Source organism: Acyrthosiphon pisum, chromosome A3 (assembly GCF_005508785.2).
Source record: "Acyrthosiphon pisum isolate AL4f chromosome A3, pea_aphid_22Mar2018_4r6ur, whole genome shotgun sequence".
Lineage (NCBI taxonomy): Eukaryota > Metazoa > Arthropoda > Insecta > Hemiptera > Aphididae > Acyrthosiphon > Acyrthosiphon pisum.
The window spans coordinates 31,747,582-31,773,264 of NC_042496.1; the positions used below are offsets into that span (position 1 = coordinate 31,747,582).

The following is a 25,683-nucleotide window of genomic DNA, read 5'->3' on the forward strand; positions in this document are numbered from 1 at the left end:
TTTAAAACTAAGGTAAACTCTACAGTGTCAATCAGTGATGGATCTAGAATTTTTTTTTGGTAGGGCCAATTGTTATTTTCCAAGTTTTACTACACAAATATTTAAAAGCGGCCCAATTTACTAAACTAGATGCTAGGTCAATGTCTGGGCCCTTTGCCCCCCTTAAATCCTCCATTAGGGTCAGTGTAATGTTTACCTGAACAAAATATGTAAACTCTCTCGGTTCAACATTATGTTTACCTGAAAGAAATGTGTAAATTTTCCCGAATCGTTTTAAATCAGTATTTCTCAACCTTTTTTAAGTTACCGCCCTCTTGAGTGGCAATCAATTTTTTAACGCTCCTCCTAAGTGAGAATTCTATAATTAAGGGTATGGGGAGAGAGATAGGAAAGGAGTTGATGATTTAGACAATTCAAAAGAAAATATTGAAATATTCTAATAACTCATGTTTTAATTTATTTTTTATATTTGATATATTTTTATTTATAGTTAATATAGGTACCTATAATAAAATATAATGTCCACACACAATCGCTAAAATAATAAAGATAATAAATTTGTCAACAATCAAAGATAAGTTATTGTGCATTGCTCATCATAGTACCTATATTAGTGACTGATAGTTATTATATGGATTATCGAGTATGTATTATTTTTATGTCGCACCATTTACAACGTTTTTGCCGTGAACACGCTTGCCACCCTTCTACTACCCAAAACTAGTTCACCGTCCCGCTACCGCCCAAAACTAGTTCACTGCCCCTCGGTAACACTTCACCGCCCACTGGGGGGTGATATCGCCCCCGTTGAGAACCGCTGTTTTAAATATTATTGTTACACTATGAATCGGCTATATCTCTAGGTAGTATACCTCTATAGTACTCATCAATTTATATTTATATTTATTAATGTCCTAACAAATTTTCAAACTGAAGTGTACATAAATATCAAAAGTTACAATAAACAAAATAAAATAAGTAAAACAAACCTTAAGTTTTTTGAAATGTGTATAAGTATGTTCGTACTATCAAAAAAATTAAATTTAAATGTTAAGTATTATATTTTAATATTATAGCTCAGCAGCTAAATGTATTGCTTTATATTATTATATACAATTTACTTTTTTTAAATGCAATTTAGACTTTAGTACCTATAGTATCGAAGTAGACCCCGGGAGAGTTTACCATCAGGAGAGTTTACAATCGTCTGGTTGTGCGGGACGTCCGTCTTACCCTGACACGACCGGGGCCTTTAAAATAATGCGTGAATGTTGGAAAGTGCATCTATATCTTATTTATTTATATATAAGTAATAATATAGGTAATGACGTATTTTATAATATAATTTAAAATTTAAATATTTTTTCCCCAATAATTAGATAAACATGTATTTGCTAATATAATTGGCATGTTGTTCAATTTATGTATTATGCAATATTTAACATTTATATATTAACAATAATCATATATAATAATATATAATATTATATTTTTTATTTTATTGAAATAAATGCTGGTAATAAGGGTTAATCGTGCCTGTTGGCCGTTCCTAGCTACCCCAGTATTAACGTAAATTTTAAGTAGGTCATCGATTACGAAGGGGAGAAAACAAAAAATATATGACCTCAGAAATATTGAGTTTCTATTTACCAGTAGGGTACTTTATTAGTTTCGAAATGCATCTTGGCTACAAATATTGTAATATTTGTATAATCTTGTTTATCCAAACACTAACAAATGTCAATCCAATATGAACTTCCTTGATGAATATAACCTTCGATCTAGGCTAAATGTTTTTTTGTCAATAATGATGAATGATGACAATAACGATATTGATCCTAAATTTTGATCGTTTTAAATTTGACTTCTCACCTCAGCTTGATTGATGCTATTATGTAATAATGTTTTTATTAACTGTTACACAGTTTTGCTTAATTTAATATGTTTATCATTATCAATTATGTACGTAGTATCCGCCCATGATGAAAAACATTCATAAAATGCTGTTTCTAGTATAAAAATGTATATATATTAAGCTTAACATGTGATGAAGAATCCAATAACAGATTGAAACAATCACTGGCAGATTTAGTATAATCTAATAATTAAAATATTATGTAAACCAGTGGCGTAGCCAGGATTTTTTTTAGTGGGAGGGGCTGATAATGTGTTTGCACATAGTTGGTTTAACTAGGGTTTCCCATAAGTTTAGCATACTGGTGACGTGGATTTATTTTAGGTTTTGGTTCCTGTACGTATATACTAATTTGTATTTGCAGTAATTTGCATAGATCATAGACCATAAAAATGATCTTTTAATTTTCTTAAAATGAAATGGTAGGGTTGGCTGAAGCCCCCCAGCACTCCCCTGACTACGCTACTGGTGTAAAGTCCAAAGTGTGTTTCTATGTTTAAGTATACAGTATGTTAAATTAATTGGAAAGTCAGTAGCTCTAATTCGAAATATAAAGCACATAGACGGTATTGTAGTCCAGTTTTTTTTAATGTGATATATAACAAAAACACTCCCTTTTCCCATAATCTAAAAAAAATCGAATAATAAAATCTTTTAATGAAAAAAAAAACAATTTTGAAATTTTATAAATTTTGAATGAATGGTAGCAATTTATATTTTCAAAAATACAGCATAATATTGTATAATAATAATTTTCACATTTTGATAATTAATGCTAATCCGACATGACAACAACTTACTAATAAGTAATAAAGAACAGTCACACTACCTACTCGTTGAAATTGTATGAAATATTATTTTTTTGTTCAATAATATTTCAATATATTCACCAAGAACTGCTAGGCACAAAATGATTTGTATGGTCTTTGTAATGAAATTAACGATTCGCTGGGAATATCTCGCATTTATTTTAATTTTATTATAACTATATTTCGTCACCATAAAACTGAATTTGTATATAATCAGCATGTGCATTGCGGTTTATGGTAGATATATTGAACAATATCACAAAACAAATAAAAAATATTAACTACAATTTAAACGAGTACCTAGTGTATTCTGTATTACTTATTGGATATTAGCATTACTGCATTAGTTATCAAAGTATAAAAAACCATATAATTTTACAATATTATGATGTATTTTTGAAAATTGAAGTTGCTTTCATTCATTCAAAATGGTTTTTTCTCTATATTATAAATAAATAACTACAAAATGGCTTTTTTCGAATTTTTAAACGATTTTTAGTTCGTGGTAAAAGGGAAGGTTATTAATTATATATTACATTAAATAAACTGCACTATACAATATTTGCCTTATATTTCAAATTAAATCTACTATGCTTCCAATTAATTAACATCTAGTTGGTACTTTGGGATCACAAGTAAAAAGTTTCCAGTAGTTATCAATAAAGTAGAAAAACGCAACCAAAATAAATTAAGAAAATAATGATGTAAATTTTACGCAAAACCTGTTTTCGACAAAATTGATTTGGTGTACCTATCTCAAAAACGAATAAATATAGATACTTAAATTTTTCTCCAGATGTTTATATGACCATTTTCTATACATTATATAATTGTTTTAATATTTTATTCATTTTGAGCTATTTCTTATCTTAAATAAATAGCTTATCTTGAAAAGTTTTTTATTCTATTATTGTCGATAAAAAATGTTTGCTTTGTCAAAACCCTTAAAAATGTAATACAATGTTCATCATAAGTTGTTAATTCATAATTGTGTTATTAAAAACAAATTTTGTGCGTAAATTTACAATAATTAGTCATGACTCATGAGCTTTTTAAGAAAGAATGTTGATATAATTCGTCAAAATCACGAATATTTGCAAATTATTTTTAGTTAAAAATGCATAAAAAAGGTTCTTCTTAAATTTAAGATTCAAAATTTAATGCAAGATTTCTCATAATTTGTCTATCTTAAATACAATTATAAAGTCAAATTAATTTTTATGAGCTTTTGAAGTTCAAATTTGTATGACATTGGATATACAACCCCCGTAGGCCATTTATTAACTATTTATCGTTTTCTTATTTTGTTGTAATTCAAAAACAAATAACTGTAGATATTTGAAATTTTCACCAAATACTTATTTTATCATTTTTCATACTTGATACTCTTTTCAAAATATTTTGATTCTTGTTAAGTTATTTATAGGTAAACGTTCAATTTTTTTCTTTAAATGTCAATAAAAATGTTTTCGGTTGGATCTATAAGCTTGAAAATGTCGTATAAGGTTCCTCAATTGTTGTTTTAAATAATTGTAGTTATTTTGTTATAATTGAAAAATATTATTCGTGGGTACTCAAAACCTTTAAAGTGTCTTATTATATTTTTAACACACAATAAAATTATCAAATGCAATGTCTTCGGTAAAAATTAATTCAACCTACCATAATAATAATACTAAAATAATTTACTGTAATAGCAATAATATCATGATATATACTAATTAATATTAGTTGACAGACCTATCTTCGTTTAGAATCGTATATAATAATTGTATAACATTGAATTCAAATTAGCCACTAAACACTCATAATCTTCGCCGAAGTACTTAATCGTTTTATGCCGTCACGGCGTCCGATAATTAATTTTTTTTCAATTTATATACCCTGTTCAAAATAAGAAGAGCATTGATTTACGTAACAAAACCGGTTTTTCCCATGGCCGCCTTGTGTTTCTTATTTTGAACAGGGTATAAGAGTGGTACCCGAGATTTTTGAAAATCTATAAATTGGGCGTAGAATAGAAGAGGTTTGGAACCACTGCATTAAAGTGACCCACACGACACCTAATTTACATCTGAGCCGGCACCTACCAATTTGTTCTTAGATTTTCTTACGATAGAATTGAAAATTTCCGGTTTTAAGGTTTGAATGAGTTATACACAATAAATTTAATTATATATTCATATTATTTTATAAAAAAACACGTTCATTTACGAAACTTTAAAGTTGTAATTTTCAGAAACTCGTATTAATATGTAATACGGTAAGCTCTACCCAGAACTGTTTTTTTTTTATAAATTAGCATTGCTTTGAAATACTGAAATAATATAATAATATTTATTTGTTTATCATTATCTTCTGGCGAAATGAACGAACCGAGACGAGTGTCCCACACCCGGTTTCTGTATCCTGTCTGTCTGATTTGTTCTCTAATAAATAATAATACATATTATTTAGTATATAATAATAATAATAATAATAATAATAATGAAATATCGTATAGTTAATTTTTTTAACATCGTAACGTTTTTTATTAAGTATCTTCTAACATTTATAAACAAATAATGTTGTGTGATGTGATGTACCTACATTATACAGTCATGTTGTGTGCTGCTGTACTAGTGGCGTTATTATGTTTGTTTGCTGTGGGAGGGGATGCATTTTTGTAGATGAATATTACCCAAAAAATGTTTTTGTATGTATTACAAGTTAAAACTTACGTCTTAAAAAAATCTCTCAATACAACCAATGTGTCATGTTTATTGTGTACAATGCACGATGGTCAGTATCACACCAACTGTAATTGCATGAAAGAATACAAAATACAGTTATACTATATTAATAAATTGTCACAGTTGCATACCGTAGTGTAGTTACTATAATCTATTTCCTATATTATATAAAGGTATTCCTATGTATTATAATTTATAATATTATTTACATCATTACAACACTATTCATTCTGTTATCTTTATTTTGGTATAGAAAATAGCATATATTATAAGTAATTTTATCTTGGTTATTAATCTACCAGAATTATCAGCTAGTATAGGGATTGGTTCTTTTGAGCTTTTATAATATCTGACAGTGGTGTACTTAGACCTATTGTTTTTTTTTTTTGTGGTGGGTGGGGATTAATATAGAAATTGGAGGTTGAGTAGCCGACTATAAAGGTGTTGTAATAAAAATTGTCACAACCAAAAAAATAATGGAAAAACTTCGTATACCCATGTTTTATATTATTGTACATAAATAATGAATTCTATAATCTGTCCAGCGAGAAAACGCGCCAGCGAAAACAAAATCAGTTTTTCTGCACATCCCTGTCATAGGGTAACGGTTTGGACAGCAGGGTGCCAGGATGATGCAGGGGGGGCGCTAATGCGCAGAATCGGTACGTTCTCTCGCTGGACAGAGTATAGGTAAAACTATCAATAGTACAACAATTTTAATACAAAATAAGAACCCGCGTGCTTATAAAATACCCAATACCAGAGCTCAAATTTAGGTAATTGTACCCGAAATATAATACATTTTATCAAAACTGTTTTTCTATATCTAGTTCATTATTTTGGGTGTAAAGCCCTTGTTTTTGTTTTATTTTTATAAATTTGGATGTTATATTATATAAAATAATACACCTACTACTATTAATAGTATTATTATCAATGATGGGGCCGATACCGCTTTTTACCTATACCTATGCTATCAATATTAAAGTATAACCCATAACTGTTGAAAAAAAAAATTTTTTGCCAAAATCATGAACCGATACATTAATATATTATATTATATTTACTGACAATAAAATTTCAGCATTCATTATTAATTATAACTATGCAAATTAGTTATTAAAAGTTATTAATTACATTTTATTTTAGTCTTTAATTTTGTAAATGTAGAAGTTCTAATAAACTACAAAGTGAATTAAATTTAATAAAATAACAATAACAATTTAAAAATAAAAATAAAAATAATGATAAGTAATTATGTTTCTTTTAATCATATCCCATACATGTAATTTAATAAATAAACATAAAAGAGATTTAAAAATAAATCTTTGAGGTACCTAAATACAATTTAAAATTATAAAAATGGGGTTACATTATGTATATTCAGAAAAAAATGTACCAAAAACCGTCATGATTATGTTATAACTTATAACTGTACTATATGTATATATATCTATTTTTATTTATTAGGTACTCTAATTGCTGTCTAAGGAAATACCTATAAAATAATACAATAAAATAATGAGTTTAATAAAGATTAAAATACATATTATATTATATGGTATACTAATATATATGTTATATATTATATTTAATCTATGCTAAAAATGACTAATGTCTAAAATAACTTTTTTTAAATTTAATTATTACAAATATAATGAATACCAATTGTATGATATATGCATTTTAAATATTATGGTTAACTGTTATTACAGGCATTATAAAAAGATAGATAGATTGCGCTTGGAGAGAGATCTCTTGTAATCATTGTTCAACAGACAAATATAGATATTCATTACAAATATTGATTATTGGCTTATTCCTCCCTTATTAATACACTAATGTGGTGTATGGCAGTCATAAAAAAGGGTTCTTGAGATTGGGATATGCCGCTGCTTATACATAACATTATAGTGTGTATACAGTGTGTAAGGTACTAAAGTGTGTTATATTTTGTAACAGCCCTGAAATATATATTTTAAATAATTATTATTAATCCATCCCTGAACTTTTTTTTCGGAATATTACCTTCAGGGATTTGTTAATCTGCTAATGTATAAATCATGATTATTTATTTTTATTCCAGATTTGATACACTGTACTAATGAACCAAATGTGTCAATCCCTCAACTAGCCAATCTATTAATTGAACGGTCACAAAATGCCAGTTGGGTGGTAGTATTTAAATCATTAATCACGGTTCATCATTTAATGTGTTATGGAAATGAGGTTAGTATAAAAAATTTTTATCATTTAATCATAGTATTTTATTAAATATTTTACATATTTTTAGAGATTTACACAGTATTTGGCATCCAGCAATAGTTCCTTTCAACTTAGCAATTTTTTGGATAAAAGCAGTTTACAAGGTGAATAATTATAAATTATGTTGGTGTGGTTTAATTTAAGACTTAATATAAATTATGAAATACTAATAATTAAACTGAAGAAAAAAATTAGTATTAAAAAGTGCACTTGTTTTATTTTTATGCTTGGTACATTTAGGACCTGTCGGAGTACGATCTGGTAAGAATAACAACTAAACAAACTAAGTTAATTAAAAAAAAAAAAATTAATAAACAAATAAAACAATTATGTATGTATTAATAGTTCATATAATTTTCTAAATACAAGTAATTAATCATATAATGAATTTAAAATGTTTTTACTTATTAGTTTTTATTTTTTTAGGTTATGATATGTCACCATTTATTCGACGTTATTCAAAATACTTAAATGAAAAAGCTTTATCGTATCGTACAGTGGCATTTGATTTTTGTAAAGTTAAAAGAAGGTATTATTATAAAAAAGTTAATGAATTATCTAAATAAAATGTCTTATATTATGCTCCTTGATTTGTATTATATTATTTAACTTTTTTGTTGAATATTTAATTGTAGTAAAGAAGATGGAGTATTACGCACTATGAATTCAGAAAAGTTGTTGAAGACATTACCAGTTTTACAGTCACAACTTGATGCATTACTTGAATTTGATTGTTCTGCTGCTGATCTCACTAATGGTGTTATTAATATGGCATTCATGTTGTTATTTCGTGATCTGATCCGACTGTTTGCTGGTTATAATGATAGTATCATTAATCTTTTAGGTATTTATATGATCATAGATTAATATAAAACAGTGTTGGGCATTTAACTACAAAAATCTAAATATTTAAAATTTAGAAATGAATATAAAATTTCTTGCCAAACTCTTTGAAATGACTGTGTTTTGGAACAAAATCGTGCAGCTAGATGTGGCAAAATGGAAGGGAAATAAAATTGGTTTTTGGTTTGGTATTCTTAATAGTATTTTTGACTGAATTAATAATTACAAATATTGTTTAGCTAAAAAATGTGTGGAGTATCTGGAGTATTTTGTATCTCGGAACCATTTTTGTATACCATCCATCGGTGAAAGTATTCCTATGCAAGTTTATATTATATTTTAATTTGTTTGTAAAATTCTAAAGAGTATAATATTACAAATTACTATTTCTCCATTGATAGTTATTATTAATTTGTGTAACTTCTAAATTGCTAATATTACTACAGTAATATCCCAATCCAAACTGCTGTATAGTAAATTCAACCAAACTTAGTATCTTAGATAGCTTTTCTAAGTACGATTTGTGTATATATTGTAATTGTATTAATATGATGAATGTAAGGATATTTATTTTATTAAGTTATTGCGTAAACCCAAATACGTAGTTTGTGCTCATCACTGTTACAAATGGCTAGATAATTGTAGTATTGTTATTTATTTATATATTATATTTTTATATTCATCAAACGTGAATGTGTTATTTTTTTACAGAAAAATATTTTGATATGAACAAAAAACAATGCCGGGATGCTTTAGATTTATATAAAAAGTTTCTTATTAGAATGGATCGAGTAGGAGAATTTCTCAAAGTTGCAGAAAATGTTGGAATTGACAAGGGTGAAATACCCGATCTCACTAAAGTATGTTAAAAAATTTGATCAATACAACTTTTAATCAATATTATTTGCATAATAAAACTACTTATCTATTTTTAGGCCCCGAGTAGCTTATTGGATGCATTAGAACAACATTTAGCTTCTATTGAAGGCAAAAAATCAGCAGCAAACACTCCCACACAAGCAACAAGGTATGAGAAAAAACTCTTTATATTTTTTTACTATTATTATTATTTTTTTTTACATGAATAATGAATGTGATATCGAGTATTATGAGGATGTCATATTCTCATTTATTATCTCCACCTTACTAACTCATAGCATACCAAATTGTATGTTAGAATAATCCATTTTGCTCTGATATTTTTAATAAAATAAAATTTACCTATTTACAAATTTAAAAATAAAAACTTTGTCTATGGCTCAATATTGTGTAGATTATTTTTTTTATAGATTTTAATTTAAAGTACATTTTGAGCATTTTAAAATTGTAAATTTTGTGCTAAATTGATCCTAAAATTTTAAATTTTAAAAATATTTTCATAACAAGTTTAATGGATTATTCTGAATGTAAGATTTGCCAAGTCGAATGTTTGTAAGACAAAAAACAACACATGAGGTTATGATGTCTTCTTAAAGTTTCTATATATATTTTGTTCAGAGCCACATTTCAATGTAATATTTATGAGGTACTCAGACAAAAATAATATATTTAACAAAATTAATATTTTTTTCATAATTTATTGTTTTCTGTGAAAATAAACTGAAGTTTTTAAATTTTTTTGTTAACCACAAACCATTAACTATTATATTATTCTGTGTCATATTTGTTTTGATCCACTAATAATGAATAATTTATGTAAGTGAGATCATGAAATTTAAACTACCTCATATTTTTAGAAAAATTATTTAATTAATGATTATTAATCTTGGTAAAATGATAAATCATATTTAATGCTACCATAAAGTAATATATAGTATGTAACAATACAAAAATAAAAAATATTTAAAATTTTAACTTATTATTCAATAATTTATTGGTACGTTTAAACATACTTTATGGTTGTATTGTCATATGGTATAATTAAATGAGTTAGTTTATTATGAGTAATAATCTTTTGTATTTATAAGCAAAATAAATAAAGTTTTATGAATTATACTCGGTGATCCGTTTAACTCCAAGACACTCAGTTCAAAAACTATTATCATTTTTAACATTTTATGTATGTTTTTGGGCTGGATATAACATTTTTCTTTCTGAATAACATAGTTTAAATGAACGTTAAAACGTTAAAATATTTAAGTTCCCCTTAGCACAAAATAATTACGTTACTGTCCAATTTCGCTATACAGTACCTAGGAACCCCTAGCAATCGATAAATAATATAAATACATTACCATCATGACCAAATAAAAAAGTGACCAGCAAAATTAGAGTAAAATTTTTTTTTTTTACCATAATGTTATAACATAGTATATAATTCAATGTTTTCCATATAATGAAGAAAATATCATTTTTTTTTACCTAATTTTAAGTTAGTAAAAAATTTAATTTTTATCCTTATTACTTTTTATTTTTTTTATTACAACATGCATTTTTAATCCCTTATTCCAAAACAGAATATTTCTTGAAGTACTTTGATGTATAAAACCAAATGTTGGAAGAGTAGTTTATGAGTATTTAAAGTTTAGATGTGCATAGTGGAGTGGTACAGAAGTACCCTGAAAGCTACTTGGCCACTACCCCGTTCATATAAACACTAAATACATACTAAGTAATAACTAATAAATAAATAAACTAATAAACAACTTGTAAAAATTTGATTTTTATATTTCAAAATACTCCGAACAAAATTCTGTTCACAAAAAGTGTTTTCTGAAGTAATGAGTATCTTACGTTAAATGGATCATCCCATATAGTATAAATGATAATTATTTCAATAAGATTTTCTCTTACTATATATATATTTTTACATTACTTCTTCTTAATAAATAATAATTAAAATTAAAATATTTAAGATCCTTTCTATTACTATTTTTTTTAATCCTTAAGTCATCCTTATATTATTTTATGTGCGTGTTTTTGTTATTTAGTTATACCTAATTATGTGAATTCTATCTAATTCTATCTATTATAGTTAAATATTATTTAGAAAATAGTGTTTGAATGTGATTTAAGTTGGTAGTTATTCACCCAATGATTGACTGTTTATTTAAAACTATAACTTTAATATTATAAATGTAATTCACTTTATTTGAAAAAAATAATTTATTTTTTAATCAAATATCAAATTTATTTTATTTTTAATTTAACTTTAAAAAATGTAATCCAATTTAAAAATAAATGAAGAAAAAATTATATGTACATTTTAAATTTTAAATGTTGCCAATTAATTTTAAAAAATAACAAATATTGTACTGGTAGGATAAAATAAACACTTTTTTAAATTTAATATTGTATAATTTGGTATTATAAACTCTAATATTAGAATAATACCAGTAAACAATTTTTGTTAGGTTTTTTGATTTAAAAATGTTATTTATGCAATATCACACTTCAACGGCCATAATCTTATAACCTAACATATTCTTGTAGCTGATACCTTAATTATTAGGTTAATTTTGTTTAAATAATATTAATATTTGTATCCTATTTTTCCTTATTTTATATTATGTTACCGTCAAAGTCCAGTCAGTTATTCTTAGTAGGTAGTCATTATTGACAATAGCTAATTTGGTTAGGCAATGTAGACATTGCCTGGAGAATACATAAAATTATTAATTAAATTACTAGTCAGTGGATAATATTTAATTTATTTATTAGAATATTTACTTAAATAATCAAAGAATATCAACTAGAGCATGTACCTATTATGTTACTATAATTTATACTTATTAGTTATTACTATTAAAAAAATCTATTATTTTATTTATTTTTATAAGACAAATTGTAAATCATTTTGAATACCATCATGCGTGTTCCGCCCAATCCCCATTGACATTTTAAATTAAAATGGTAGATATTTAGCATGTATTTGTACAACAGTTCTTGAAACTATTGTCTTACTGTTTGTTCACAAATTTTTTTTTTATAATAATTCACTCATGACCCTTCCCTCTTAATATGATGTATATTCCTGAAATGTCTGACATTTACTGTAGCATATATTAAACAAACCAAAAGAAATTAAACTATTATATTTCTGTTAAATTTAATAGGTAGCATAAAACTAATAATTGATTAACTTTTATAATTTATGAAGGCTATTTTAATTTTACTTTATGGGTTTTTGGTGACTGTTGACTATTGAGTAATGCTGCTATATAGTATATTTTATATGTTTGCATCCCCTAGTATCTACCTATTAGTTAGTTTTTTATTGATGCACCTGTTGATACTTTTATTTAATGTATATAGTTTTTATACAATTAAAATGTCTATTTACATTTAACTCGTTAAAACATTAACTACCACTATACATCATTATAAACTATCCATTTTGGATTTTGTGTACAAAGTAAATAACTATTGTAGTTCTTAAATTAATTTTTTATGTTCATTGGATATGTAAAATATTATTTGAATAACATAACATTAGTAATTTATACTTCTGTGTTACTTGTTTAAAAATTGCACGTATAAAAACAGATTAATATACGTATACTTAATTAAGTAATTGTAAAAATTGTCTTATTAGCGATAAGTGTATACAATTAAACAATTTTTCATCAAACTATATAATATGAACTTTCATTGAACCGAATATAATATTTTTTCCTGGTGCCATGCCACCATTCGTCACTTGTGAACCTCAATGTTGGAGAGGCAGATATTTCTAAAATGTTTGGGAAAAAATAATTCTTTTAAAATATTAACTACAATACACATAATCATAATTCATAATGCCAAATGTATGCTATGTTTAATAAGTATCATTGAAATCGGGATATTACACCAATTTCCTTTTGGTGAAATTTGGCAATTTATTAACGTATATTTTTTCCCTCTGAGGCAATATTTTTCAGCTCTCCTCGCTTTCTTAATTAATATTTTCAATCAACTAGGAAAAACATGTTTTGCCTCTCCTGATAAGATGATGAGATTTGAACATTGGGTAGTGGTGCGACAGTCGTGATCCATGTTGTGTTAACGAATGTGTTATAAATAGAGACCAGAATTGTATGCATTTTCACATTCATATTGAGTGTATGCACAACTATGAAGGTTCATAAAATGGGCATTTCAAATACAGCTGACATTTTGCATATTGATGCATATTTGAGGGGCTAAGGCATATTTTGTTATTAAGGCATATAATTTGTATATTTTATACACTATTAATAAAAATAATAACTTTTTAATCTTGTCTTGGTCCTCTTTAAAAAAAAAACGAGAGTTAATATTTTGATCAACAATTAATTTTAAATAATCACAAATATCTTTTTGATGGTCAACGTTTATATATTTTTTTTATATATAGTTTTGTTTTCAACACTATAATAACTATGCTGATCAAATAAAAAAAAGAAATAATAACTTGATGGATCTTTGATTGAACCCGCTGAACTAAATAAACTAAATATAATAAAAATATAAAATTAATAGGTACATGATATTATATAATATTTGGTTAAAATTCTAATCATTTTTTAATGAATATAAATGTAAATTACTTCAAATTTTTTTATTAATTTTCTTACAAAAATATTTAGACTATACAGTCTACTTAAGATATTTATGTACCTATTATCAATATTGTATATCTTAAAATAATAATAAAAAAAAATTATAAACTAATTTTGGTTCAAATTGTTATGCATACACTGCATATTTTGATATTTTTGTGCATATATTAGCATATAATTCCGAATTTTCTAGATTTAATGATTAGTTGGGAAACAAAAAATTATAAAATAATATAAACAATTATAGACAATTTAAAACTATATAATTGTTTGAGCTAGAAAAATTATTAAAATTAAAAGTATGAATTTAAATATTCAAAATAATAAATAATATTTTACATGCTCACCTGACAATCTGTCGGGAAATTGTGTACGACACTATTAAGACAAGTTTATTTACCTATGTTTTATTATTGGTTATTAGGTTATTAATCTGTTTAGTACATAATAATCATCACAAACTAGGATAGAATGGACTGGAAACAAACAGGTGGGCAGGTGATGGAGAGCTTAGTCATTTAAGTTTTAGGGTAGGCTTGTACGGGGGAAAATTGAGAAATCACGTATCGACCACTACCTATATTTATCATCTAGTTAACGATCAATACATGATTGCTTCCCCACCCCTTACATAATTCTACCATAAACTCTAATCGGCCTGGTAAATCATCAATTGGCTCTCGTTTCCAAATAATTCTATCTTAGTCCTGGTAATCACTTTATATACACATAATGTTATGTCAATAAATAATAATGAATTAAGTAATGGTAAAAATATTAATACTTGATCAAAAATGTAAACTATCAACATTTCAACAATAGTAAATAAATGACAGTATGGTTTAGAAAAAAAAAAAATATGTTTTGTTTTATTATAATATATTATGTCCTTTGAAATCAATTTTGTAACATATTTTTTGGTATTAATTAATCATTTATATTTAAATATTATAATTAAAAATTGTGAAAATAATTTGTTAATAATCGGTATTTTTTGTTTGTAGACTACACATTGTGTTACCCTAGGGTGACCATATTCCCTGTTTAAAATGGCTATGTCACTTTTTTGAGAATTAATGTTCCTTGTTTCGACAAACTGCACTGGGCACTTTTTATATTGTTTTAGAAGATGGTCTTGTTTTAATTCCGTTATCTCTATATAATTAAATGTGACTACAATATAAAATCTGTACTCAAGGTCATATTTTTGCAGTTTTATATTAAAACCAATAATACAATATAAACAACAGTTTTCGTAGAACGGGTTGTCTAGTGCCGACAACTGTTAAGCATGCCAAGACTAGTCATATATTATTTATTTATTTAAATCAATAAGAATACATCCTTTTTAGTAATTTTAATGAAATATAACACAACATTTGAATTGTGTAATTTTGCATAGTGTTCAAATTTATATTATTAACGTACACGATTATCATACTTGGCTTATTCAACAACACACTTAGTCGGTTTAACAGGCTGTTATCTCCAAAATATCTTTAAAATATAAAAATAAGGTGAAACAATTTTGCAAGGTCTTTAGCCATAATTGTAACTCCTATTTTATATAAATATGGTCACCCTATGTTACCCACTTATAACTAAGTTGTTTCTTTAGTTAGTAAAAACATTTTTAGAACTAAGTAATAGTAGTGTTTGCAGTTTTTTTATTTTATGTTTGTCTTTTTTATTTGAATTTTGTATTTTATTTTGTTTTTATTTTCCATCTCCTGTCCTATCCCTCACATAATCGTATAGCACTCATCGGACAGATGTAAAGACTGGTGTATCTGCCCTTTCTTCCACTAGCAGCTCTTTTGGAACAATTGCCCAGCAGGCGGATGGAGTTGAGGAGTCATTGAAGCAAGCAGTTTTGGCTGAAGAAGAAGCTGTTTTAAATCAATATAAGGTAATATAGTAGTATTTTATGGCATTTTTTTAGTAGTCTTGTTTTTAAAATAATTTTTTTGTAACAATTATCTTCCTAGGCCAAAGTCAACAGTCCTGTGAATGGTACCATCGCTTCAGTCAACAATCCATTTTTAGTTTCATCTGAGCCTATTGTAGACTTATTTTCATGTCCAGCTCCGGCTACACAGGTATTACACAAGATATTATTAAGTTTTTTAATGTTGGTGCAATATGCTATTATGGTGAATTTTATTCATTTAATTTAAATCAACTTTTTTTTAGACGTCAACGAAAGCTTCAGATGATTTACTTCAATTAAGTAATCCATTTGCTGACATGTTTTCCACTCCAATGACAGGATCACAAACAAATGCTACGAATGATATATCTACTCCTCTTGCTAATAACTGGATGAGTAATGGATTTAATACAAATAGTAATGCATTTGTTGATGATAAATCATTTACATCTGTTTTTGGTCAACCTGAATCCAACCAATCATGTCCTGCTCCCACTGCTACAGGTAAATGAAAAATTCTAAGTATAATAATTAATAGAAGAATATGTTTATAAAAAATTCCCTGAGTATATAATGTCTTTCAAGCTGCGTGTTCTGGGACATCTTTTATCTCTTCAAATGTTTTTTCTGATTCAAATATTTTTGAATCAAGTCCTCCATCTGTTGAAAAATCACAATCCAGAAAATCTAGTGGGGCATCAATACCTCCACCAAGACCTCCTCCGCCTTCTACTACTCTTCCATCATCTGATCCTAATCCTGTTTCGGATTCGGCAGCGGATATTTTTCTTCCTCAAAGCGTCCCTCAACCTATAAATGGATCTCCTGGCAAAACCAATTTGGCCGCACTTACTTCAGGTATACAATATAATATGATATTGTATTCAGGCATATATGTTTCGGCCTTCTATGTTGTGTGAATTATAATTTTCTTGATTTCCGGGTAGTTTTTTTATTTCGAAGCAGGCACTCAATTACTGGCCTGTAGCACATTATTTTAATTTATTTAAAATAATTATTTAATGCTTTTGCAAGAATACAAGTTTTAGGCTTAACATGATGTAAGGTCCGTACTTGAGTTAACTCTTCAGTGGTTTTTTTAAATATTTATATTTAATGCTATATTATGTAAATGGCATGGGCATTATCGTTATTTATTATTATTATTTTTTAGCTATTAATATGATTTTCAGTAATCAGCAGCCATTATTATCATATTTTATTTGCTTTAATGATTTGTTTTTTATTTTGATAAAATATTTTATTTTATTTTTTGTTATTTAATTTTAGGTGCATCTGATTCAGGTAATAAAAAGGTATTAACTGGAGATTTAGATAGCAGTCTAGCATCATTAGCAGAAAATCTTACTATCAATAAAGTTACACAACCGCCACCGTAAGTAATTATTTTATATTTATTTGTAAGAATGGTTTTATTGATTTGTTTTTTTTTTTTTAAAAGAGTTCAATGGAATTCTCCTAAAAATACTCCAAAACCTGGTAATGGTCAACCAGGGATGGGTTGGAGCCCTCAGCCTATGGCCGCTACAACTGGTGCAAATTATCGACCAATGGTATGTAACAAATGTTGATTATTACTTATTAGTTTTCAATTGACAACTTAAAAATAATATATTCTAATTGTAGTGAACAGCTTAAGAAAAATGTATTTTTATTGATTAAGTTGTTTCTATGTAATATACCTATGCTTGTACTTTGATATTCTCTTTTGTAAATTGCTTTTTAAATCAAAATGTTGCCCATAGTTATTTTTGTATTTATACATTTTATTTTGCATGTTTTTATTTATGTACATACATTTTTATTATTATTTTATTTTATTTTTGCTTGCTGTATATTGGATTATAGGGTCAAGGAATGATGTCCAACCCTTCACCATTTGTATCAACATATGGTCCAATGGTAAGTCACGTTCACTTGTAAAACTGCTTCAAAATAAACTAGCATTGAATTAGTATAATTTAAACACCTATTTCACATTGAACAAGAATTTTTGGGTGTGGTCTATGTTCATCTATAATAAATTGTTGTACATATACTTCGACCAAGTCGAGACGATGACCGGGTGAGGGACGTATTTTTGTTAGTTTCAGTCAGATCCTTGTCTCTCAATGCCAATACAACAATCCCACGCATCTGATTGGCTGACCAGTTTTCGACTGTTAATGTTTTTACTATGGAATGTGAATAGGTCGCGGTGTTATATGTGCGTGTCTAATGTGCGACCGGTCATCATCTTAACTTGATCGCAGTATATTTATCATATTTTTAAATTCTTATTTTCTTTTACTGTTAAATATTAAAAAATAAACAATCATATGGTAATATTTTATACCAGGGACAGCTACATACTATTTTTATCCAGTCTGTTTTGAAATTTTGAATGTAATTCCCAGCTTGTGAGACCTTAAGTTCTAAAAACTGTCCCTTTGGTGAATTTGAGTTGACCACCCCTGCTTTATATCAGTGGCAGCGTACACTTTTATTTGTTATGCTATTTTAGTTAATTAATCAGAATATATAATTAAAAATATGAATTATCTAAAACTTCGAGTCTCAATAAAATATGTTTGTACCACTGCTGCTTTATACTATTTTTTTCGTAGTAATTTTATGCTGGTAAAATTAAAGATTTACTTTTATACATGTAATCTGAATATTTACTTGATCCCATTTATTATTTGACCATATAACCTATTAATCAAATTAAGGTTTTTATATCAGTCTGTACATGTTGTACTGAATTCATCAATAATTAGTTATTTTTGTTAAAATTTTAAAGGTACATTCTATTTTGTAAAAAGTAGAAACTTTGTTTTTAATTTGAGCAGCTTTGCTAGTTTGGCTATCATTGCATATTCACATCACAATATAAGTATATTATAATTTGGAAATTTCTGCATAGTATGTGTTTTTTGTCACTGATAATATGTGGTTGAAATCGTCTAAATAATTTTTTTGTAAATTAAGGGTGTATGTGAAATTTATATAAATTCTTCGTGTCATAATAATTATTTTAATATTTGTATTAATTGTATAATATTAAACTTTTTTTTTACTATTAAGAATATTTTCCAATTCCCATTATAACTAATATTTCCTTTAATAATTCATACTTTTAATATACCTAAATTAAATTGCTCTAATCTTATAAATTTAATTCTTGTGTATCTGTCTGTAGCTCAGATAGCTTATTTATTTATCAATCTAAATTATTAATCATACCTTACTTATCTATATTCTTTTTTTTATACGTTACTGAATAGTAACGTCACTATTCAAAATTCAAATAATAATATTTGTATCTACCCTCAACTCAATTAATTTGTTGATGGTATAAATAATACATTATTTAGAAAAAAAAATTATATTGAGTTATAATTCGAACAATATTTTTATATTATTTCTTACGTAAGTTTGTGTTATTAAGGGTGTACAACCCAGCTGTATTGGTGGTAGTGCAGTAGGTGGTGGTAATCTTGGAATGACTGCTCCTTCCAGTACTCAGAGCTCTCAGCCACAGCCTGTCTTAGATCCTTTTGGTTTATAAGGTAATTTACTTATTATGTTCTGTATTTAAAAAAAATATTCCATGTGAATTGGTCTAACATTTAATTATCAATTAGTAATATATTATTATACTCATTGTTATTTATTTTAGGAAATAAACTGGGACTGAAAAGTGAAATGTACAGAGTTTTTATTGCACACATTATAAAGGGTTCACAAAATAAGTATCATCATTGCAACAATCCTCGTGCCATAATTTCAAACTCTAAATTGGCAAAATGAATATAATTTCAGGTATTACTGTTATTTAGTTAAAAATCTATAATTTATACTTATATTGTAAAAGTATAAAAATAAAATAATGCCCAAAATAATTTCTGCCTATTTTAGCCTAAATTATTTTAAATTAAACATAAAGTATTATATTTAGATTATTACTTAAAAATAAGCAAACTCTAGCTTAGAGATAAGAAATGTGTGTTCTATGAAAAAGAGATTGTTCCTTTAGGAATAAAGTAACAGTTTTAGTTTATGATCTTGTTAAGTTTTTTTAACTTAATATTAAGTGCAATATAAAATAAAATTTGATTTAAATTATATCCTATTCGTTTACCTCATGAATATCTATTAATTTAAAAATAAAAAAATAATATATTATGTATTTTATAATGAATAATATTATTTATAATAATATAACATACAATGTTAAACAGACAATATTATAATATTGTTAATCCATTTAAAAGTTATATAGTTCTATAACTATTTAATAAAATTACATTCTCTATCAGATATACTTAGATAATCTAATTAAAGTAGGTACTGTGAATTATATACAACATATTCAATAATATAATTGTAATATATTTATTTTTATCAAATTAAAATAAAATAAATACTCCCATGTCGGTAAAATACTATATAATATGTTATAAGTAAATTATTATTATTGAAAAACTTGTATCAAACTTAAATAGGTACATGACATATACAGTGTTCTAGTGTACAGTATCGGTTCAAACAAAATCATATTTAAATTGTTACAAAAATATGTAATTATACATCAGTTACCTAATTTTTATTTTGTATGTTAAATACTAAAATTAAATACAAAATTTGGATACGATTTTGAGTGAACATTTTAGGAGTATTGGATATTAGTTTGTCTAATATAAAAAGTGATAATTGGATGATTGGAAATCCTGTAATAACATAGTGGAATAAATAAATATATATTTTTTTTTTTCAAAAGTAATATCATTACCCTTAATATTTACGCAGAAATATTATATTGTTGTATTCAATTCTTATTTATTTAAAATTATCAATATTTTTTTATTATTATTTATATAATTTTAAATTACTTATATATTATATTGATTATAAATATTGTTAGTTCTAACATAAACTCATCACTGTGGTTTTATTTTGTTTGAAAACAATAAATTATTGTGAAATTATGTAACCGACAATTATTGTTTATGGGTATATTTCATAAATCATATTAGGTTTAATTTTGTTTTATTTTCATTTTATTGTTTGTATTCTTTCAATTATATGTTACCTTCCATTTAGAAATTCAGTCCATTTTTATAAATACATGTTTTTATTATTACGGATTTATTGTGATGTTATTTTAACAGAAATCTTGTTAGTATATTTTATTTTTTGGCATCACCTTTAGTTACTTTTTTTTATTAATTTGCATGTGATATATAATTTATGACTTTTTTTGTATATTTATGTTACTTTACTTATTTATTGTAAAATGGCTTTGGTTTCGTTAAAGTTAAAATTAATTTTTACTGTGGCGTTAATTATAATAAACATTCCAAAATAAAATTAATAACAATATAATATAAATTATAATATTATCATTATATCTTTGTAATTATTATTGTAATTAGTGTATTGGCATGTAGATACACAAAATATATTATTATTATTATCATTATTATGATATGAGCTTTTAATTAAAAAAAAATTAATTAAATGAACCTATAGCTCTTAAAAATACAAATATTTTGGAAATCCTAATTATATTTCTACAAAAAAGGATCAACAAGTAGTAACAGAAAACCATTTTTTAAACATTGGTGAGTTATGGGTTGACCATTGTTAGTTTTATTTGTTATGTTATAAGTTATAACTAATACGTAATAACTACAGAGAAACCTTGGTATCTTAAAGTCTTAGGGACCAAAAAAAAAAAAATGTGTCATCGAAACTTTGAGTTACCGTGGTATTTTAAAATATGTGAATGAATGATCGGGACTGAAAAAAAATATTCGATAATCGATATACAGAAACTTTGAGATACCGAGATTCCATTTTATTAAGTACTAATACTCAATTGATATTATTTTCATTTAGAAATTCAGTCCATATGGTGGAAATGGGAACAAAGTTTTAAAGTCCCACTGAGTCGTTCAATATAGAAATTACTTCTTGTTAGTCATGGAGGATTGAGTAAAATTCTTAAACAAGGCAGACATTTCAAATGCTTAGGCAGGTGATTTGTAATCTATTATGGAATTTATTAAACTTAAATTCCTGTTGGATAAAATGTGAATCCTTCAAGGTTGAGATCATAATGCATTGTTTTTTAAAATGAATAAGAATTTGATCATCTATATTATATAAATGGAGCGTGAAAAATTGTCGTTACCTCATCAATCGTGAACAGCTGGTCTGATTTGGCTCAAATTTTTTTTAAGATGTTCGTAATTGCCATGAGTAGGTTTTTACAAAAGAAAATTTTTGGAAAATCCACTGGAAAAGTAGGAATTCTACATGTAAAAAATACAACAGTGGCACTAATATAACAGTGTATATTGGTTGCTATTGATTAATTGGGCATATTTGTTGATTTGTATTATTATTTTTTGTCAATATATAAATGATATATAAAAATGAATATTTGTGTGTAGATTAGACCTCTGGAAAGAGGACAGGCTAATTTAAAAATGGTTAAATTTGTTTTTTTTATTCATCAGATTTCAGTACGGTTAGATTAGGTTAGAATTTTGTATTAATTGATTATGTTAATCCACCATAGGTGGAATATAACAAACTTGGTATAACTTTGATACTTTATAGGAAAATCATACTCTTACGTACAAACAACACGGGGTTCGCGATCTACCATAAGTAGATTGCCTACCTGATAATATACTGCTGCGAATCAGAATTTTTTATTCCGGGCAAGGGTAAAGTTAAGATAAGTTTTGAACACCATACACCGAATATTAAATAACAAATTGAACAAGGTTTGAGTCATATAGAGTTGGTACATTTAACGGGCAACAAAGTGCATGGGATCAGCTAGTTGTGTTTTAAAAATTAAAAAAATGTACCCAGTCGTAATGTTCAACTTGCTGTTTTGCTCTAAATAAAAAAAATAGTTAATGTGATGAAATTGAACAGAGCAAGCGTGAGTAACAGACTGCAGCATATTCAGTCAATGTGAATTATTGGTAATCAGTGTAGTAGGTACAGTATTAAATAGTTGCAGTGGCGCCAAATAAAATTAAAACTAAGTTCAAATAGTTTGATTGACCTACCCACCACTTCAAACGACTGTGAAACAGGCTTAATTAACTAGGTATGTATAAATAATTTAATGACATTCTTGTGTTTAATACAATATTGTAGCAGATAAATTATAGTAAGTATACTCTATTGTTTTACCCACCCACCCTATTTTTAAGGCAGTTCAATTAAACTACCTGAAGCACGTGTTCAGCGTCACTGAATAGTTGTATAAGTGTTTAAGCATAGGTGTACTTAGTGTACTTAAACATGATTAAAGCAATACAATTATGAAATTGTGATTTAAAGAATATGAAGACTAAATTCTAAAATTGGTAGGTGGGTGATAACTGATCAATGTTACAAGCAAAGAAATCAGGTTATAGGTAACTGTAATGCATGTGTTAAATTTGAATTCAACAATAAATAAATAAAACGATTCTGAGTGGGGATGGTCTGTCAGCCTACAAGCAGGTGATTGGAGTGGTAACATTTTGGGTATGACAAATGTTGACCCAATGATTAAATTAAGCTGTCTTACACGCTAAAAAAAGGGGACTGAACAACTTAAAATGTTTTATGAAACAGCATGCGGACCTTGATGAAAGAATAATTTTACCAGAATGCATACCTAATTTTAAAACACAATAGAAAAAAAAAACAAAAGGTGGGCAGTGGGTGTTTTTGCCGACAAAAAAATGTTGTAATATAAGACATAAAAATCAATTTTTTGGGTAGGTAGCTACTAGCTCCTATATATTTTATTTTGCCTCATGTTAAAAAATTGTTCAGCACACCACTGTGTCAGGTAATAATTAAATATTTATATGATTTGTTCTAAGTATGCAGCATTATAATATTATATTATTATGTAGTAGGTTATAAGTATCATATTTAAAATTATAAATTTATATGTAAGAAATTATTTCCGCATAATATTCTTATTATGTTGGTAGTTGATGTATTGTTCAGCATAATATATACCTAATACCTGTTAATTCCTATTTGGACGGCGTTAAACATAATGCATTATACTTATACAATATATTGTTTTGAAGTTGATGACCATGAGATACATCAAGAATGTAGTAACAACATTCTACTGTGCCTGCGTAAATGAGGGATTTTTTTTTTTTTTTTCTATATTTGTTCATTGTAACGACCTCAAGGTCTTTGACAATGCTTATCACAAGTGGGTAGTAGGGAGATCATGTGATCTATTTATCTATGTATATATCACTATATGCATGATACTACCCCCCTTCTCCAAGAGGAGACATGTGCGGTCTTCACTCCCAGTGGAGTAAATGAGGGATTTATTGATAATTTTTCTGTTGCCTTAACACATTGTCACGGTCATAATTTTATTACCTAAACATATCACACCCAAAAATATTATCTATAGCTGGCGACAACGATAACAATAACATTTTAATAACACATACATACATTTCAATAACATTTTCTATATTGGTCTTAGGTTATAGGTAGGTATTTTCAGTCGATTTCTTATAGGTGTTTTTCGTATTACTTCTTATTTTTGACACTAATATAATAACCTTTAGTTATAATTACCTATACAACAAAATTTATATTTAACTATTTTATAATTTATTTTTATATTTAATATAAGATACTAAGGTAGATAATATAGTTTCCCACCTAACTGTTTATAGTATTTTGGATTCCGAGCGGAGCAATGAATGTATTATTGATTTTACAATAATATGTTTTAAGTTTTTATTTATATTTCCGTGTGTCATCATCATTTAGAGTTGTAAAATCAGGGGCGTCACTTTAGGTTTTTTATCGGTTGTAACATTTGTTTTGGTGTATAAAAATATATCTAAACAGTAACACCTATAGTTAATAGTTATCTATATATTTATTATATATTATCCCGCTTTTAATTTTTTCATTGATCACGGACTATACATCATTGATGTAATTGGACCCTAAAGTTATGAGGGGGGAGGAGGGCTCCAGCACTAGCATTTTCATAATAAATAAATTAAGTGTCATCTATTATTTGTTAATAGATGTACAATTAATATTTTATTTTTTATTATTTTAGTGTGTGTGAATAAAATAAATAATAAAAAGTGGAATAACGATTTAATAGAAGGTAAAAATTAAATTGTTAAAATATAGGTACCCACTAACCATTATTTTATTTATTTTAGTTTCAATTTTTTTAGTACCTATTACAACTTTTTAATTTCATTATTAAGGTATACTTTAGACTTTAGTCTTTAGAGTAGTTTGGACTTCAAAAATCAAAAGTAAAAAATGCTCAGTATAGGTACTTTATTTATTAATAATTGGGTAAAACAAAACAAAAATTAGGATAAAACAAAAATTTTTACGCAAAACCACTTTTTAATAAAATCGATTTTCTTATTTTGTTGTAATTGAAAAACGAATATCCGTAATACCTACTATAAAACTATATAGTACTATAATATGTAGGTACTTTAAACTATTACAAAATTTTTATTTTGGCGTTTTCTATACATGCGATAGGTATTTTGAATATTTTTAAGGTATTTTTTTTTTTTTTTATTAGCATTCAGTTTAAAACTTATTATTCAATAATTATTATATA

The 25,683-nt window shown here is 26.2% G+C and overlaps 1 protein-coding gene across 10 annotated transcripts in view; it reads left to right on the top strand.

Annotated features, from left to right (window-relative positions):
• Window positions 1-20,121, top strand: part of LOC100164083 (phosphatidylinositol-binding clathrin assembly protein LAP) — a 33,452-nt gene extending 13,331 nt beyond the window's left edge. For 2 of the 10 annotated variants that reach the window (XM_008183398.3, XM_029491402.1), the window contains exons 3-18: window positions 7,543-7,685; window positions 7,750-7,825; window positions 7,962-7,982; window positions 8,148-8,250; window positions 8,357-8,565; window positions 9,276-9,424; window positions 9,500-9,591; window positions 15,845-15,995; window positions 16,075-16,185; window positions 16,280-16,520; window positions 16,602-16,874; window positions 17,307-17,412; window positions 17,479-17,590; window positions 17,886-17,939; window positions 19,468-19,588; window positions 19,699-20,121. In XM_008183398.3, coding sequence (XP_008181620.1) covers window positions 7,543-7,685; window positions 7,750-7,825; window positions 7,962-7,982; window positions 8,148-8,250; window positions 8,357-8,565; window positions 9,276-9,424; window positions 9,500-9,591; window positions 15,845-15,995; window positions 16,075-16,185; window positions 16,280-16,520; window positions 16,602-16,874; window positions 17,307-17,412; window positions 17,479-17,590; window positions 17,886-17,939; window positions 19,468-19,587 — 1,961 coding nt within the window. In that variant the 3' untranslated portion in view covers window position 19,588; window positions 19,699-20,121. The remainder of the gene's footprint in view (window positions 1-7,542; window positions 7,686-7,749; window positions 7,826-7,961; window positions 7,983-8,147; window positions 8,251-8,356; window positions 8,566-9,275; window positions 9,425-9,499; window positions 9,592-15,844; window positions 15,996-16,074; window positions 16,186-16,279; window positions 16,521-16,601; window positions 16,875-17,306; window positions 17,413-17,478; window positions 17,591-17,885; window positions 17,940-19,467; window positions 19,589-19,698) is intronic. The other 8 variants (XM_008183400.3, XM_008183402.3, XM_008183403.3 and 5 more) reach the window with 8 other exon arrangements.
• Window positions 20,122-25,683: the final 5,562 nt, after the last annotated feature.